The 16551-nt window shown below is 37.9% G+C and overlaps 1 protein-coding gene across 18 annotated transcripts in view; it reads right to left on the bottom strand.

The window, feature by feature from the left end:
- Positions 1–16551, bottom strand: part of Mbs (Myosin binding subunit) — a 38224-nt gene that overhangs the window by 786 nt on the left and 20887 nt on the right. For 11 of the 18 annotated variants that reach the window (XM_070208439.1, XM_070208441.1, XM_070208442.1 and 8 more), the window contains 4 exons: positions 9646–9788; positions 9031–9121; positions 8389–8475; positions 2790–2867 (listed from right to left, as the gene is read on the bottom strand). In XM_070208439.1, the coding sequence (XP_070064540.1) occupies positions 2790–2867; positions 8389–8475; positions 9031–9121; positions 9646–9788 (399 nt within the window). Of the gene's footprint in view, positions 1–2789; positions 2868–3806; positions 5220–6242; positions 7192–8388; positions 8476–9030; positions 9122–9645; positions 9789–9922; positions 11052–12749; positions 12876–16551 lie in introns of those variants that run through there. The other 7 variants (XR_011416451.1, XM_070208452.1, XM_070208453.1 and 4 more) reach the window with 7 other exon arrangements.

The following is a 16551-nucleotide window of genomic DNA, read 5'->3' as shown; positions in this document are numbered from 1 at the left end:
TCGGGCATATCGTACGATCGCTTTTATTTAAATTTCTACACGATCAAAAAGCCCATTTAACTCGAACTCGAAGGTCAGCCGTATATTAAAATAAAGGCAGAAGATTATATCAGACGGCTGCCAACTGCTGGCAGTCACTGTCAACGCTGCTTAACGTGGCCAATTGCACTCAGATATATCTACGCCCCAAAGTGTATAATAATGGCCATATTAATTGGCTCTGCGTAGTGCGTAAAGAGAGAGAGAGAGAGAGAGAGAGAGAGAAGGAAAACACGAACCGTTTTTTGGTCAACAAACTGTTTATGAGCATAGACCGCCCATACCTATGGCCATAACAGCTGCCCGCTGGACGTAAAATCAAGTTTTATTTGTTTTTTTTTTTCACTTTCATGGCCTTCACACAGATTTCAAAGAGCGCGCTGCCAAGGGTGGGGGATAGGGGAACTGCTCAAAAATGAAATTCGTAACATGCCCTGCTTTGACCATGCCCAGCTTACAAGCCCATGTACGTGTGTGTGTGCGTGTATGCGTGTCTGTGTGGGTAATTATTGACGATTGCGTTTTTGGGTCATATGGCCATTTGCAATGGCGTGCAGGAGACAGCAGCAGGTGCAGCTGCAGCAGCAACGGCAGCAGGAGAGCGCACTTTAAGCTGTGCTTCGCGACGTGCAATTTGTGTTTTCTTTTGCTCTCTCTGTCTGCATCCGCTCTGCCAATTACCCGCTTGGTTACATCATTGCAAAAGATCTGACAAAAACCAAAAGTACAGCAAACAAAGCACCAACAATAAAAACATACATATCAGAAAAGGAGAGTGAGTGCGAGAGAGTGCCAGAGCGGAAGCAGGCGCAAAGAAAACGCTCGAAACGAGTTTGTGGCCCAAGCAAAGCTTTCGACTCCTGACTTAACAACTCACTCGAAATGTAATTCAAATCTGAAGTGCCGGATATTGATGTAAGACTCGATTATGCCGCCCACTTAACTGAAACTATTGCGCTTAAACTAATGACAAATATTTGTGACTCAATATTGAATAAAAACTAATAATTAATGTTGTTTTTTTTTTTTTATATGTGTTACAGAATCGTCCACGTGATCTTTCGGGTTACATGCGCACATCTTTAGAATGTAAGTGAATGGAGCAAAATCTAATATCATTAAGAAAAGACCAGAAAGCTCAGTAGAACGGTTAATTATGGAGTCTCGGCACGTTTAGCGGTTAGTGTAGGTGTGGACAGGTGCACGAATACAAGTGTACGAATTCGTAACACTAATTGATGAACGCAGCTCTATAAAAAAACCCCTAGAAATACGTATGTATATATAATTTGTTATATTTGGGGCTATATTCAAATGGTGTTCGCAGCGAGGTCACAATCGTGTGACCGTTAATGCAATTGCTAAATTGTGATCGCTTGTGAATATTAATGCTAAGCACATATGTGCTTCATAACTGGAGATTCACAGCGACACACACACACACACACACACACGCACGCACACTGATTGCGCATTGTAGGTACGTTTTTTATTTACTTTGTTTTTTTTATGGCATTAGCCAACTTCGGCGGACGAGACCTTGCCGCCGGGCCTTTGGCTTAACATTCAAAACTCAACGTATAACGTATTACCTACTAGCGCATAATTTTAATTAACTCGTCGTTGCCCAATACCAGATATACTACAGAATTTCAAAATAGATTTCCATAAGTTTGTGAGGCCTTGCAGAAAGTGAAACCCAAGAACTTAAATACACACACACACATGCATACACATGCACACACATGCATACACAGTAGCTGAGCTCTTGGCTCTGCTTTATCTAATGGCTAATATGCGACATCAATATGGCTATAAAGAAATCAAATTAAGACCAGTTGCTTATCGAGAAAAGCTCAGGCCTGGCGTTAAGCGGCGCTTCGGTGAAAGCGAAAGTTTTTCTTCGGCTCTAGGCAGCGACTTTAACTCGCTTTGAGTATTTTTCTCTTATTGCTGTGTAGGTGTCTTTTTTTTTTTTTTTTTTTTGATTTCCATATCCTTTCCCTATTATGTAATCGCTTAACATGAACTCACTTTTTTAAATCCGTTTTCCGTTTCTTTCTTATTTCTCTTCTTTTTTTTTTTTTTGGCTACACACTTCAATTTCACAACTCGCCAAACTTATATAAATTGGGTTTACTTGTACGACGCGTCGTTGCAATGGGCCAGGTTAACAAATTGTTGGCTATTATTTCCGCAGCCGTTTTCAAAGCCCAGCACTGCCGACGACGACGACGAACGTTGTGAACGTGGAGACGCTTTGAGCGGAACTGACTATTTTTTGGTTACTGAAAACCTATTTAAGCCGCGCTCAACGCATTTCCACTCAATTGGCTTTTGAGCGCAGCTGTCAACGCGTTGAGCCGACTCGAGTTGAGTTTGTTTTGTTTTGGTTTGGCGGCACCGTGGGCCATGCTTGCGGCCGCATTAAAAATGTCACCTCCTTTTTATATTCCAGATTTACGACTCGGTATATGGTCACGTGTAGTTGGGGCATTTAAAGGTCTTTCATCCGGCAATCATTTTAATTTCCAGCCAGAGGTCAAATTAACCATATGCCCCTACGTGCGCGAGTGCCTGCTTAAATCTAACTGGAATCTATTTACGTATGCATACATTATGTTAGGCAGCACGCACATAAAGACTATTCTAATAAGAAAGATTACTAATTATGAGTTCATTTCAACGATAATAGCATGAGCTTAAAATAGTTAAATGGCATAGTATACATATAAACATTTTATACTTACCCAAAACTTCCCATCTATGCGAACAATAAGTTTATTGTCATCTATTGTTATGTGGATGGGTGTTGGACATAAAAATCTCTGAAAAAGCATAAGCGGAAAAAAGTAAGAACAAAAAGAGAAGTCAAATAAGAAAGGAAGATAGAGTTAGAGGGGAAGGGAGTGAGAGAGAGTTTAAAGTGTACTCGATTCCTGTTTGGTAGAGGAGAATACTCTAATTAATGAGAATCGCATAGTAAGGCTGCAATCGCATTGTAAAACTCAATTAATAATAAGGAACTTACACACAGTCACAACAACACACATATAAACGGATTTGATAGACCTTCAAAATCAAGTTTACCCGATGTAATTTCAGTAAAATTGTTTTAGATGAGGAATCACAGTAAAATTGTTTTAGAGTAATAATCTAATGAGGCACATCAAAGGTCACTTCCATTAACCCTTCTTGCAACCTCTAACTCAGGGCGTTAAAATATGCATTAAAAGAGCTTTAATGTGAATTAGTAGCTCAACATGCCGAGTATTAACACTTATTTAATAAAACCAGGGACGCCGAAGTCTTCTCTTACATATTTGACTTGCAAGGGATACATACATTATGGGTATTTAGTAAAGGGGACTTTTTCGGTCTGGTAATAAGGAAATACAATGATTTTCATAATTATTTTAAATACTTCAAATAATCGCCAAATAATTGGTCAATTCAGTCGATTAGTGTCGTTTTTTTTTAAGTACAGCATAAAAACATTTTCATGCATCATTTCGGCTCTACTGGCGTAACTAATCGTTGCCACAACGAATATATCTGATCTTTAAATTTAAAATAGAACATTTCGATAAATTACTGTAGATTCAAGTGCTCCCCATTTCGTCATACGTATTCATTACGCCGATCGAACTCTCGTAATCTTTTTCAACATCAATGAATAAGTATCAATAATTGGAGCACAAGACTTTTAAATAACTATTTATAACAAAATATGAATCATAGAAAACATATCAGATTAAAATTCTGAATTCTATGGAAAACTTATTAACATTACTTTGCGATCACATTTATTAAGTTTCGTATTTGAATATTTTCTCACAATTTTACATATTACACAATTCACTTGTTTTTCAGTTTGTTTTGTCGTTTTCCATCACGAGAGTAACACAAAAAATCTCTTAAACGAATTCAATAATGTTATAAGCGAAATTGAAATAAGTATAGAGTACGATATATATAATACGTTTCAAAAGTGAACAACTTAAATTAACATAATGAATTAAATCGTCCATATGCATATGCAACATATGCAACTGCAGCATATCTAATTAGGAGTATACATCTCATATATATCTATATATCATTAAACTACAACTCTTGTGCATGTACTAGAGCGCCATGGTTAAGTTAAGTTAATATATGACATAGTATATCATTCTGAATGAAATGAAAAGTAACATGCGAGAGCTGCGCTTAATTCATATATGTCGTCCGTATAACGATAATATTGTTGCATATGCATAGGCCACATGTATGCATGTATGCATGTATGCATGTATGTATGTATGTATGTATATCCGCGGATCGATTATACAAAATTTATGTTTAAAACTAAATGAGTTTCTTTTAAAAACAATTACAGCTTTAATAAATTAGTACGTTGACATTGCGTGGGCTGGTTTCAAAACATTTCTCACAAACAGTTTAATCCTCTAAGCTGTATGAGTTTTAAACATGTGTATATGTGTAGTGTGTATATGTGAGTGAGTGTGAGTGTGTATGGGTGTGTATGTATATAATTTATATGTATATATGAAAAATATATGTTTGTATGTATGCAATATATAGTTAAACTAATCTGTAACTAGGGCTCATTTGATGAATATGTTCTCAGTTGTTTTTCGTAAAGGTTTTCTTTTGTTTGAAATTAACCGTTAGACAACATCTATAACTATAATTAACTTTCTTCTTGATGTTTATAATTTTCTCTATTTTGTATATAAATGTATGTGTATATATAATTTGACCAAATACACGCTCCATTCTTCAACTTCTTGATAATATATATATTAATTTTGGAAGATTGAGAGAGAAATTAAACAAAACAAATTTCAACGATTTTCGAAACATGGTTTCATCTAGCGCTTAAATGCCTTAACACACAAAAATAATAATCAATTTTTTTTTATAATCATAATATTAATAAACAGAACTTTTCTTTTTGATAATTTAGTTGAAATCATTTCGCGTTGTTGACTGATCGCTTCAACGAAATTGTTTTCTTCATTCTTGATGTTGGTTTTCTTTGTTTTTCTTTTTGTTATTTTTGAGTAAATTTAAGTTACGACATAATTTCATTTACTTAATTTACTAATTACTCTAATCAACGCGGCGTTCTCCTCCTTCAGGCGGTCATTGTCCGACTTGTAGGCATCAAGTTGCTGTTTTTTGTTTTTGGTTGGATGGTGCAGCAAAAGTAAAAGAAAATTAAATAAAATTAGTACAAAACTTACAAAACATAATTAATACAACTAGCGCAACAGCACATTGAATTATAGACTCTAATCAGATTGAGGGGATATACATATAAGTATATATATGTATATATATTATAAATTATATTTTGTAACAAGGAAATCATGCGGATTAGTTGGGTTGCGGCTCTCTGAAAGCAACTCAGCAGCATCAGCAACAACAAGAACAACAACAAACGATTAATTAAAACATAATCTCTAGAGAATCTCGTATCTCTGAACTGAACACGCCCTAAAAACAGACCAAAACAACATGCACAACCCACCAAGAAAAGAAACAGAAATAAATTGGTTTCAATTGCAAACACATGAACTCTGGGCCAAATACTTAAGATAAAATATATATGGTTTCTTATGACACAATGGACGATAAGCGAAATATACTCGATATATGATGCTCATTTCCTGATGCTGAATGCGAAATGTAGTACTCAGATCCACATGGATATCGAGAACAAAAAAAAAGGACAACAAACAGCTTAAAACCGAAATACAATGGGTGAACTTTTATTGGATAACTCAGATAAAACTGATATATAGATATAGATATAGGTGAGAAAAACACACAAGAGTATAAATTTGGGCCAAAAAACTTGTAACAATATTAACAACACGAGAAAACAGTTTGGCAAATATGGTACATATAGTTATAGATTGTATAGATTATACATTAAATAGATATATACAGTCAAGTGTTTCAAAAAAGTGAAGAAAATTTTATCTCTATTTTCTTTTTCTAATTCGAAGTTGATTTCAACAACTTTTACGGGCAGAAAATTAAAACATAGTTTGAAACACTTGCACATAAAACAATTATAGCTAAGTTTGCTTAAAAGATTTAGTTTTTTTTATTTTTTAATTATGCAACAACAAAACAACAGCCAGCTCATATATGATGCAGGTTCTTCGCATTTGGTGGGGAACATTTACCGTAAAGCTCACTGCATATAAGAAATAAGTTAATAGATCTGTGCTGATGATGATCTTGGTGCTCGTGCCACGACCGAATTGCTGCAATTGTTGTTGTTGTTGTTGTAGAAGTAGTGCGTGGGCAGCATAGTTGAGCATTTGGGCAAATCCTTGGGTTGCGTTGAGTTACGATTTACGATTTTTGATGTAGCTTTTGATTTTGATTAAACGTATGTATACGATACTTATGTGTGTGTATATATAGTTGCCATATGTTGTGCTATATCTTGTAACGTTATATTCTGTATTATTTCATATAACTCCAATACAATATGTGTGTATGTGTCATATATTATTTTGCTCTGGGCTAAAAGTACAGCGGTGCAAAAATAGAAATTTGCCTGCTAAGTGCTCGTTGCCCCCAAAAGTTATAAACTTAATTTAACTACAGTACATTTAATTATTGTTACACGTTGCGCTCAATATAACAATGCAAATTGTTCTTGTTGTTGTTTGTCTCATAATAATAATAATGATAATGATAATAAACAATATCGATGGTGGAAGAATCTTTAAAGTTGTTCATCAAAATGGTTTCTGAATATCTCTAGGCTAGACGATGGGTGTACGATATCTAAGAATTTAACTAGGTATGCGTGTACGTATGTAAATATATGTGTGCAGCTCGAGTATTTAAAGAAACGATAACGATTACGATTACGATTACGATAGCGGTTTGCGTTTGCGATTACGATTACGATTACGATATTCGATTATGCTGTTTTTTCAATATTTTAGGATATTCTATTTTTTATTTTTTTGTTTATTTCTTTTGTTTGTTGTAAATTGTTGCCTATTTGCTTTTGGCCAGCTGACTCTGGGCCGAGGTGGTCAACTTAGAGACGACACGCGTGAGGGCTCGATTCTCGGCACGCAGGCGGTCGTTCTCAGTCTTTAGCTTCTGCAATAGCTAAAACGACACAACAACACAGCGATAAAGAAGAAAATACAAAACAAAGCGTATGTTGCGATACATATGCATATAATTTGTTGTATGTTGTATATATGTTTTGGTATTTGTTTGGTTTTTCAATACATTTCGTTTCGTTTCGATTCGATGGATGAGGCGCACGTGGGAAGAGAGAGAGAAAAGAAAAACAAAATTTAAGTGAGCTTTTTTTGTTTGTTTGTTTTTTTTTTTTTGTTTTTGTTTGAAATGAGCGCAATGCGTTAAGATTAAAGAGAACGGCGCACCAAAGTGCAGGCCAAATGAATAACGTAAAACGTATAACGGTAAACGTGTAACGCATGGGCAGTGTGACCAAATCATAACAAGAAATGACTGACAATGTGATTGACGAAAGAGAATGAGACAATGGACAAGTGGACAATGAGGCAGACAAGTAGATGAAGATGATTCGTTTGATTGAAGATGATTGTTCTATGTGCGACAATGTTTATACAGATGTTTATACAGAGTTTTTGGATATCGGTTGGGTTCACGAAAAAAAGAATCAATAAAAGCAGTAGCTTATGTGCAGCTATCGCAAGTAAAAATAATATGAGTTTCATCAATAATAAACAATCGCAACTGTGCCGTAAAACGCATACACAGTGTAATTGAAAAAGTGGACAAAAATAAGCGAAGTAATGAAAATATAATGAATATACGGTATACGATATACGATCTGTAACAGCTGTACGATCTCGTGGCGTTTTAACGGGGTGCGAGAGCCAGGGAAATCGGAACGGAGTGCAGCTATAACAGATTTGCTATAAAATAAAACTATGTTAAGGTGGGAAGTTAAACAATAGGGTTAGGATAATATGTAAAAGAAACAAAGCAGGGGTATTATCGTAAGAGGTGCCGGCGGTGCAGCTAACTCCTCCAGCATGCGGCAGGTATTCATAACAAAAATTAAATATCGTAAATGAACAACTCTCGGCCAAATTATAAAACAAAAAGCAAAAATCCGAAATCATACGGGCTCGAAGTACTGATGGCATCTAACGAATTGTGTTGCGATACCTGGGACTCATTAACAAAAAGGTAGAAAAAAAGTGAAATCAAAAACACAAACAGCATACAGGCAGGAGACGTTCACTGTTATGGACAAAAGTGGGGGTGGGAGTAGGGTGTTGGTGCTGGGAACACATTTGTAATTACCTTGAGCTCTTCTTCCAATTCGGAAAGCTTGCGTTCCATAGCTCTTCTTTCACGTTTCTCAATCTCAGAGAGTGAATTTTTAGTGGTCTGCGAATGTGAAATGGAACAAATTTTGGCGTTTTGCTTTGCATTTCTATATATAGTATGTGGGATAACGGTATCGTGTCATACTGTTACTGTTGTTCAGTTGTAGTGTATTTTTTTTTTTTTTTTTTTTTTTTTTTTTTTGGGTACAGAAACAGAGAGCGAGAGCGAAAGGTTACAGAGCGCGGGCGGCAAGCGGGCATAAATTTTGATTAGAGCCATGTTAAATATGAGCTCCGGAGTGTTTTTTCTGTAGTTTGTTTTCGTGTCTTTGTTTGTTGGGTTTAGAGGCAGTGTTTACGGTATTGTTTGAGTTGTGCAAGTATGCGCGAAATAGCGAAAGAGAGCACGGCCTGGCCACAACAGACGCTGATAGATTTAAAGCAAGAGAGAGAGAGAGGGAGAGAGAAATTGAACTGTGGTTTTTGTTTGTGCGTTGTTGTTTTTGTTTTGTTACTGCTGAGAGAGTTTTGCTTTTGGTTGGTATTTTTTTTAAAATACAGTTTTGGTATTTTATTAGTATTAGTGGGCGTGGCATGTTAGTAACTGTCTACTTACGGCATTGGCGAAGCGCTCGAGCGTCGCACGCGTCTGTACAGCTTCGTCGTCCTTCTGCTTGAGCATTTGCTTGAGCTTATCGTTCTCCAGTCTAAGTGAGAGACAAAAGAGAGTTATTATATAGGAGAACAAACAGTTTTATAATGCAGAAAGTTGGGTTACTTATTACTAATAGGATGGCTTATGACTAGATGAGCCTTGATTTGCTCATTATTTTATTACCTTCTTTATTATCATGGAGCTTCAGGAATTTTGGAACTCACGCTTAGTATCATTAAATATGCGTAGGCTTCTCTCTGCTAAGTCTCCTGTAACCTTTCCTAAGTCTCTTCTTATTTGGATGCACTCTCTAGACTAAACAGTTCTCAGCTAACCATATGCAACTAGACTAGGACACTTCCACTCTACTCCGTTATCTGTTGAGTTACTCAACTCTAACTTATAAAGTCTTCTATTTGATAAACCTCGTAACTGGCTTTTGACCTGACCCATTCTCACTTCGGGTTCACTCACTGCGCATTCCACTTTCTGCATTTTTACGAAAAGAAGATCTTCACTCGAGCAATCCTTCCGCGCTTTGCCCTATAATTAACCTTTGCTGCACTTTCTACTTACTTGGCCGCTTCCCAGAGCGCCTTGTAGTCGATGCCATCGCCGTTTTCCGCTTTGTCGTTGTTGCTGGAACTCTTTGAATCGCTGCCGGTGCTCGTTGTCGCTGTGCTCGCGGTGCGAGAGCGTGAGGTGCGTTCACTGCCGCTCTGTAAAGGGGAATTCAATGGATTAAAGCACAAGCTAAATATGCAGACATACACTGCAAATCTCTATTAATCTTAAATCGAACTTATTTTGCTGCCTACAACAACATAGCAGCACATTTTAACCAATTGCTTACTTCGTAGCCCTCGCTCTTCTCCGAGGAGGCACTGATCGAACGCTGAGCAGCGCTGCGGGAACGTGTGCGATTGCGCGATTTGCGCTCCTGTTCCCGCAGCGAGTTGCTGCGCGTGGCCGCAATGGCCGCCACGGTGGCGCCGGCGCTGGTTGGCGCATTGAGGCTGCTGTTGGATGTGGACAAGGACTTGGCCTTGAGCAGACGCGCACTGGCCGAGCCCTTGAACGAATTGGAGGAGCTCAGACCCGGCGACTTGAAGCTGAGCGAGGCGGTAGTCACACCGTTGTCATAGCTGCTGGAGTAGGGACTGACATAGCGATGGTCGCTGCCGTAGCTGGACGTCGAGGTGCTCGGATAGGCGTAGCGCGAACTGTCATAGCCACCAGCGGCTGTGTGGGCATTGTTGGCATTGGATGAGTTGGTGGTGTTGGTGGTGCAAGTGGAGTTGGAAAGAGCAGATGCTTTAGATTTGCCATAACTATTGCTGCCGTGATGCTGATGCTGCTTGCTAACAACGATGTGGTAGTGATTCTGATGATTGCCTGAGGAAGCCTGCAACTGGTGCAGTTGGTAGTAGCTGCCGTTTCTATGATTGCTTTTAGTGCTGGAGGCGGCGGAGGCGCTGCCTCCAGATGAGCATGTGGAAGCGGATGAGCAGCTGCCAGCTGGCTGCTGATAATGCTGATAAGGCTGATGCTGATGATATTTGCTGTAGTCATAGCGATTGCTCGTATTACCATTCGAATAGTACGACCCTGCCGCACCACGCCCACCAATACTGCTGCTACCCCCGCCTCCATATAGACTCTCCCTGGAGCTGTAGATACTGGTGTAGGGGCTCTGATAGCCGCCACTGCCAGCGCCGCCGTTGCTGCTGCTGCTCGGATAGTAGCCCGTGCTCAGGGGCCTGGCATTGTAGCTGCTGCTGCTGCCGTTGTAGTTGTATCCGCCAGCGGAGGCGGAACTGCTGCCTCCAGCTCCTGTGGCGCCCATGCGCGAGCTGGAGGAGAGCGAGCGCCGTCGACTGGCGAGCGGCGCCTGTGTGCGCGGTCTTGAGCGAAAGGACATGATACGGTCTCCCTCTCTCTCTCTCTCTTACGCTCTTTCCCTCTCTATTACTTTACAAAGGCTATAAAGAAATCGATCTTAAGTATAGGCTTTGGGGCCATATATCAATCGATGCCGCCAAATTGCAATTACACTTGAAACAGATTGCCAGGTCAGAGAAATCGAACAGAACTTTTGCCATTTGCAATTTTCCAAATGTTTGTGAATTTATATGTGGTTTTTCTTCTTCTTTGGCATAAACAAAAGTGGAAAAACAAACAAATTTTCTGTACAAAGTGAAACGTTGTTTAAATGTGAAAAGGAAAACGCAATATTGACATGTGGCTCTCAGCCGTGGTCCCTCACACACACTCCCTCGCCAGAGAATCAAGCAACCGAGCCACAAAATGACGTCAAGACATAAATTTTGACATTCTGTTTTAAATTTTCCGCAATGCGGTAGAAAAGCGTTTCCCTAGGTGCGTTTGAATGTGTGCTATGCATGTGTGCGGGCGCGTTTGGGGAGGTCTTTTTGTTCTACATATGTTTAATAATAATATTGAAAACACATCCAAGAAGCACTACTAATCTATGTTTGGGACGACTCCATGGCGTGTTCTATTTATTTATTTACTGTGCGGTGTTAATGTCTTAAGTTGATGCTTCACCCACGCGAGAGTCAAACAGCAGACATGAACAGGCAGAACAACAGGCTAATTTGATGCATGCTAAGCATTGAACGACTAAGACATACCCTTCAATAAAAATACTACTAAAACTTACAATCGATTCTACTGCTTCAATTGAGTAGAAAGCTAACTATAATATTGATCAATTACTTCGTCAATTTATTAATCGTAGGATCTTATCAACATATTCCAAAACTTTATAACTTTTTTATATTGTCAATATACCCTATCATATGCTCGCACAGGGCACAAAAACGTTTCATTTAATCATTGTCGAGTGCATTTAATTTATGGCTCGTCCATTTCCTCATCTAATGAGCTATCTCTATATCTATAAAGATCTTGCCCATGAATAAAGCCTCTATGCCAGACACTAAAAAAAGTTTTACTGTTTCGGCGTATTGCAACAATATATTTCATTTTCCACAATTTAACTTGGCTAATTTCAGATAAAACATTTAAAAAATCAGCTTGTTTTTTATTGTTGTTGTGCCATGACAGCTACAAATTGATGCCAAGATCAGGGAGCAAGTTTTATGGGATTATGAAATGGTAGATAAAAGTGAATTTATAAATACATAAAGAAAATGTTTAGACGAAAATTGAATTGCTCAATTGAAATCAAAATCAACAGATAATAATTAGAAAATCAATTCAAGAAGTTGCCAGACAGAAAGTGCTAATAGAAACGATTTTGCACATTTATTAAATGTTTGCTTCAATGCAATTTGTTGAACTTTAACCTTTAACACGCGCACGAACGAAATCAAATTAAAAACTGATCAAAATATTTGACCATATAAAGAGCCTCAAAGCCAAAAAAAAAAAAAACTCGAAATGCCCAAAAAAAAAAAAAAAAGTAATAGTAATAAAACAAAATTGTGCGCAATACTCCAAATATGGCAACAGCACGTTCAATACAAAACCAACACACGACCACACATCCAAGTTTTCCCCCCTTGTGGAGACTCTCAAGAGTCTTGATTCGCAGATCTCGGATCTCTGGTAAACTGATAGCGAAAATTGCAAATTTTTGACACGTTTGACAGCTGTTGTGGTTTTTGTCAATGCACTATTCGATTGTGATTTACTTAGAAATAATAAAAGGAATTTCAATTTGATTTGCGTTAGTTGCTGCCTCTTGTGGTTGTTGCTTGATCTGCGGAATCTGTTGATCCGTTGCGTTAGCCGTATAAAACTCAACTGTGCGATCCAAGCAAAGTATCCAAATGTTTTATTCGAACAGACGAAAAACTTGGCGCACGATCAGAAATAGTCATCAAACACAAGTGAGAGAGAGAGAGAGAGGGCAAATAGACGCCAGAGTTAAGAGAGAAGAGCAGTTGTCTTAAGAGAAGCAAACGCGTATGAAATGAAAAGCCGGAAAAACGCGCTGGCAAAACTGAAGAAGAATCTGATTATTATAAACTACGTCTATAAAATATGAAAACAAAGAGTTGCAGCTGCTGGGAGGGGGGGTAAAAGCCTTGGCAGCAATGGACTTTTTCACTTGAATTGCGCACACAAAAGTTGTGTGTGTGTGTGTGTGTCTGTTTATATATATTTTTCACCTGTGTGTTGCCAGCTAAATTTAGTAATTCGCACACTTATTTGGCCCAATGTCCGAGACGCAAATGTGCAAACTATGCTGGGGTCAGCTGAGGCAGCCCCTGGCAGCAACTGGGCCAAAAGGCGAAACAGTCAACGACACGTGACACATGTCAGAGGGAAAGACCAAAGGGGAGACAGAGAGGAAGAGACTGAGAGAGTGGTATCAAGTGGAGAGTGGAGCACTTTCAGCTAAATTTACATATGAAGTTGCAACCGTTTGCTACCCTAAAAGTACACAATCATAACTAGGCCAAAAAGTTTAGTATAGTCTCTGTCTAAATATAGCACATGACGGAGGCAGCATCAGAACATCATTGCCCCCTGCTGCTGCTGACCCCTCCCCGAGCAACCACTGGTGGAAAGTGCAGCCGGCAGGGAATGAGGAAACAAATGCTTAAGCGCAAAACTACAAAATGCAAAAATTACAAAATGTATAAATTTAGCGACAAATGCGGCGCAAATGTTGTACATTTCTATGCTCTGCCACTGTGGCAGGGGCAGCAGCATGGCGAGGGATGCGACATGCCACGGGAAAACAAAGTTCAATGTACGTGTGAGCGATCTGTGTAAATTGTTGCTGTTCTTGTTGTTGTTCTTGTTGTTGTTGTTGTTCTTTGGGGCGTGCGGCACTTCTAAGTGGGCAATTTGTTTTGTGAAAAGCGCATTGTGAAAGTGTTTAATAGCTTTAGCCGCAACTCGTATCGTATCGCATTTATGTGCACACATATGCCGAAAAGCACAAACACTTGACATCGTCAATCAGCCCCAAATGGTTGACACGATTAGACGCAAGCACATATAGCAAAGACTACAAGACCAGGGTTGCAATCAAATATGATGCCTCAACCATAGTTTCTTACGATTCATATTATCCTCAAATGCTGGATATAGATATATATAGCATACTCTGCACAAGTATTGAGGTTCCAAATCTCAGGGGCCTATCTTAACAATTGTGTTTTTTATGAGGGAGTTAAGATAAAGTAACATAATATTTTCTTAAGATGATCGCAGTCCGATTTAAACGTTTCAGCTTTACTGATATCGATACAGTTGCTAATGACAAAGTTTTTTGATATTACGCCTTATACATAAGCAAAATAGATGATTGTTAAAAATAAGGAATGTTTCAGTATAAAATGTTTTCAAAGTAAAATTTGCTTTTCAGACAACTATATCTTAGTAGTTTATATAGATTAGATAAAAGTAGATATATAGAATGGATACTATATATAATATATCATCTGATGAGTATACTGGTACTTTTAATTTGCAGCAAAGTGGTCTCTCAACAATATTTTGCTTCTATTAATAATAAAAAAGAATATGAATTGAATTTTGTATTGATGATATTGGAACGTAAATATATTGTATCATACCATTTATAGAGTTGCCTTTCATTACCACATCTTTTATATCAAAACATTTTTTAGATAATACGAATTAATTTGTGTACTTATAATTTTTGACTTTTAAATCTTGTTTTTATTATACTTATATACAAAACTGTTTGCGCTGACTGAGTGACTAAAATACAACAACGCACAACCCAAGACGTAAAAGATAAGCAATTTTCATTGAAGTTACCTTATGTGATGATGGTGCACGTTAAGACGGGGATTCGGGCAATTCCACCCGAATGTGTGGAAAAATTTCGAAAAACGTTTTTGTTTCATTTCTCGCAAAAGATTTGGTGGGTGACGTTTCGCGCTTAAATTCATTTCCAAAGATGTGAATAGAAAATCATTTGAGACGTGTTTCGCACTTTTTGGACGAACTTGGTACATACATGTATGCATGTTTGTTTTGGACATGCATGCATGCATGCATACGGGACATGTATTCAAACATGCGCGCATGCATTCATGCATGCATACATACACACATACATACATACATACATGCATACATAGATACATATTTACATACATACATACATACATACATACGTGCATACATACGTACATACATACATACATACATACATAGATACATACATACATACATACATACATACATACATACATACATACATACATACATACATACATACATACATACATACATACATACATACATACATACATACATACATACATACATACATACATACATACATACATGCATGCATACATACATACAAAAAAAAAACACCAAAAAAAAACACCAAAAAAAAAACACCAAAAAAAAAAACACCAAAAAAAAAACACCAAAAAAAAAAAAACCAAAAAAAAAAACACCAAAAAAAAAACACCAAAAAAAAAACACTACACTACTAGCTTAGCATGAAAAACTGCAGAGTCTACTTGAATTCTTGAGAATCGAGGAGGAGAGCACTTGGCGAAAATTCGTTTTATTTAAATTTGCAGCAAAGCGAGAAATAAGCTTAGCCGGCGTTTGGTATTATTGGCATGCACACACTGACACACACTCTCCTCAACACACGCACACATACATACATACACACACACACATATATATATAAATAATACTTAAATCGACGCGACTTTTGATGCGTATCCAGAATGTATATAGTTTATGGGTTCGGGAATGCTTCCTTCTGCCTGTTACATACATTTGCATAAAACCAACATAGCCTACTTTTAATTGTCAATGGATACAGGGTATAATAAATTTGGCTGTTGCTTCTTCTTAATAAGTAAGTAATCGAATATTAGCAAGATATACGAAATTGAATCAACTTTCTATATTTTGCCACATCTATTTCGCAAACGCAAATCAGAATGACTTAAAGACAGATGAGCAGACAAACTGTCTGCTGAATTATATAGTTTTATATATAGTCGAGTCGTGTACGTAGCGTAAATGCCAAAAATGCATTTAGAAAATGTGACAGTTTTATTAATGGCCAACAACGGCAACTGGTCAAATGCTTGAATAAATTGTTAACAGGTTCGTTGAAAGTCAAAATTCTCAAATATTGTCACAAATTGGATGCGCACTAATAGTTTTGACCTCGGCCATGAAAGGATTTGCAATGCACCTTGCAATGTGAATACGCCCCAATACACTTATTATCATTCACAATTGGAGCAATGGCATTCACAATGCCACGTGCATGCATGTTCAGCTTCATCTTGCGCCTCCTCTAATGGCAATCATAATTTCTGTTTTCGCACAAATGGGTCGCTCACTAATTGGAACAGACAAGAGTCCCCCCTCCGGGCGGACCAGCAGCTACTTTGAAGGACACACGGGAATGTCTAAATGTGTGACAAGGTGTGACAGGTGTGAAGAGGGATGTGCAAGTGTGTGTGTATG

Source organism: Drosophila virilis, chromosome 3, assembly GCF_030788295.1.
Source record: "Drosophila virilis strain 15010-1051.87 chromosome 3, Dvir_AGI_RSII-ME, whole genome shotgun sequence".
Classification (NCBI taxonomy): domain Eukaryota; kingdom Metazoa; phylum Arthropoda; class Insecta; order Diptera; family Drosophilidae; genus Drosophila; species Drosophila virilis.
This window is presented reverse-complemented; position numbering and strand designations above follow the sequence as displayed.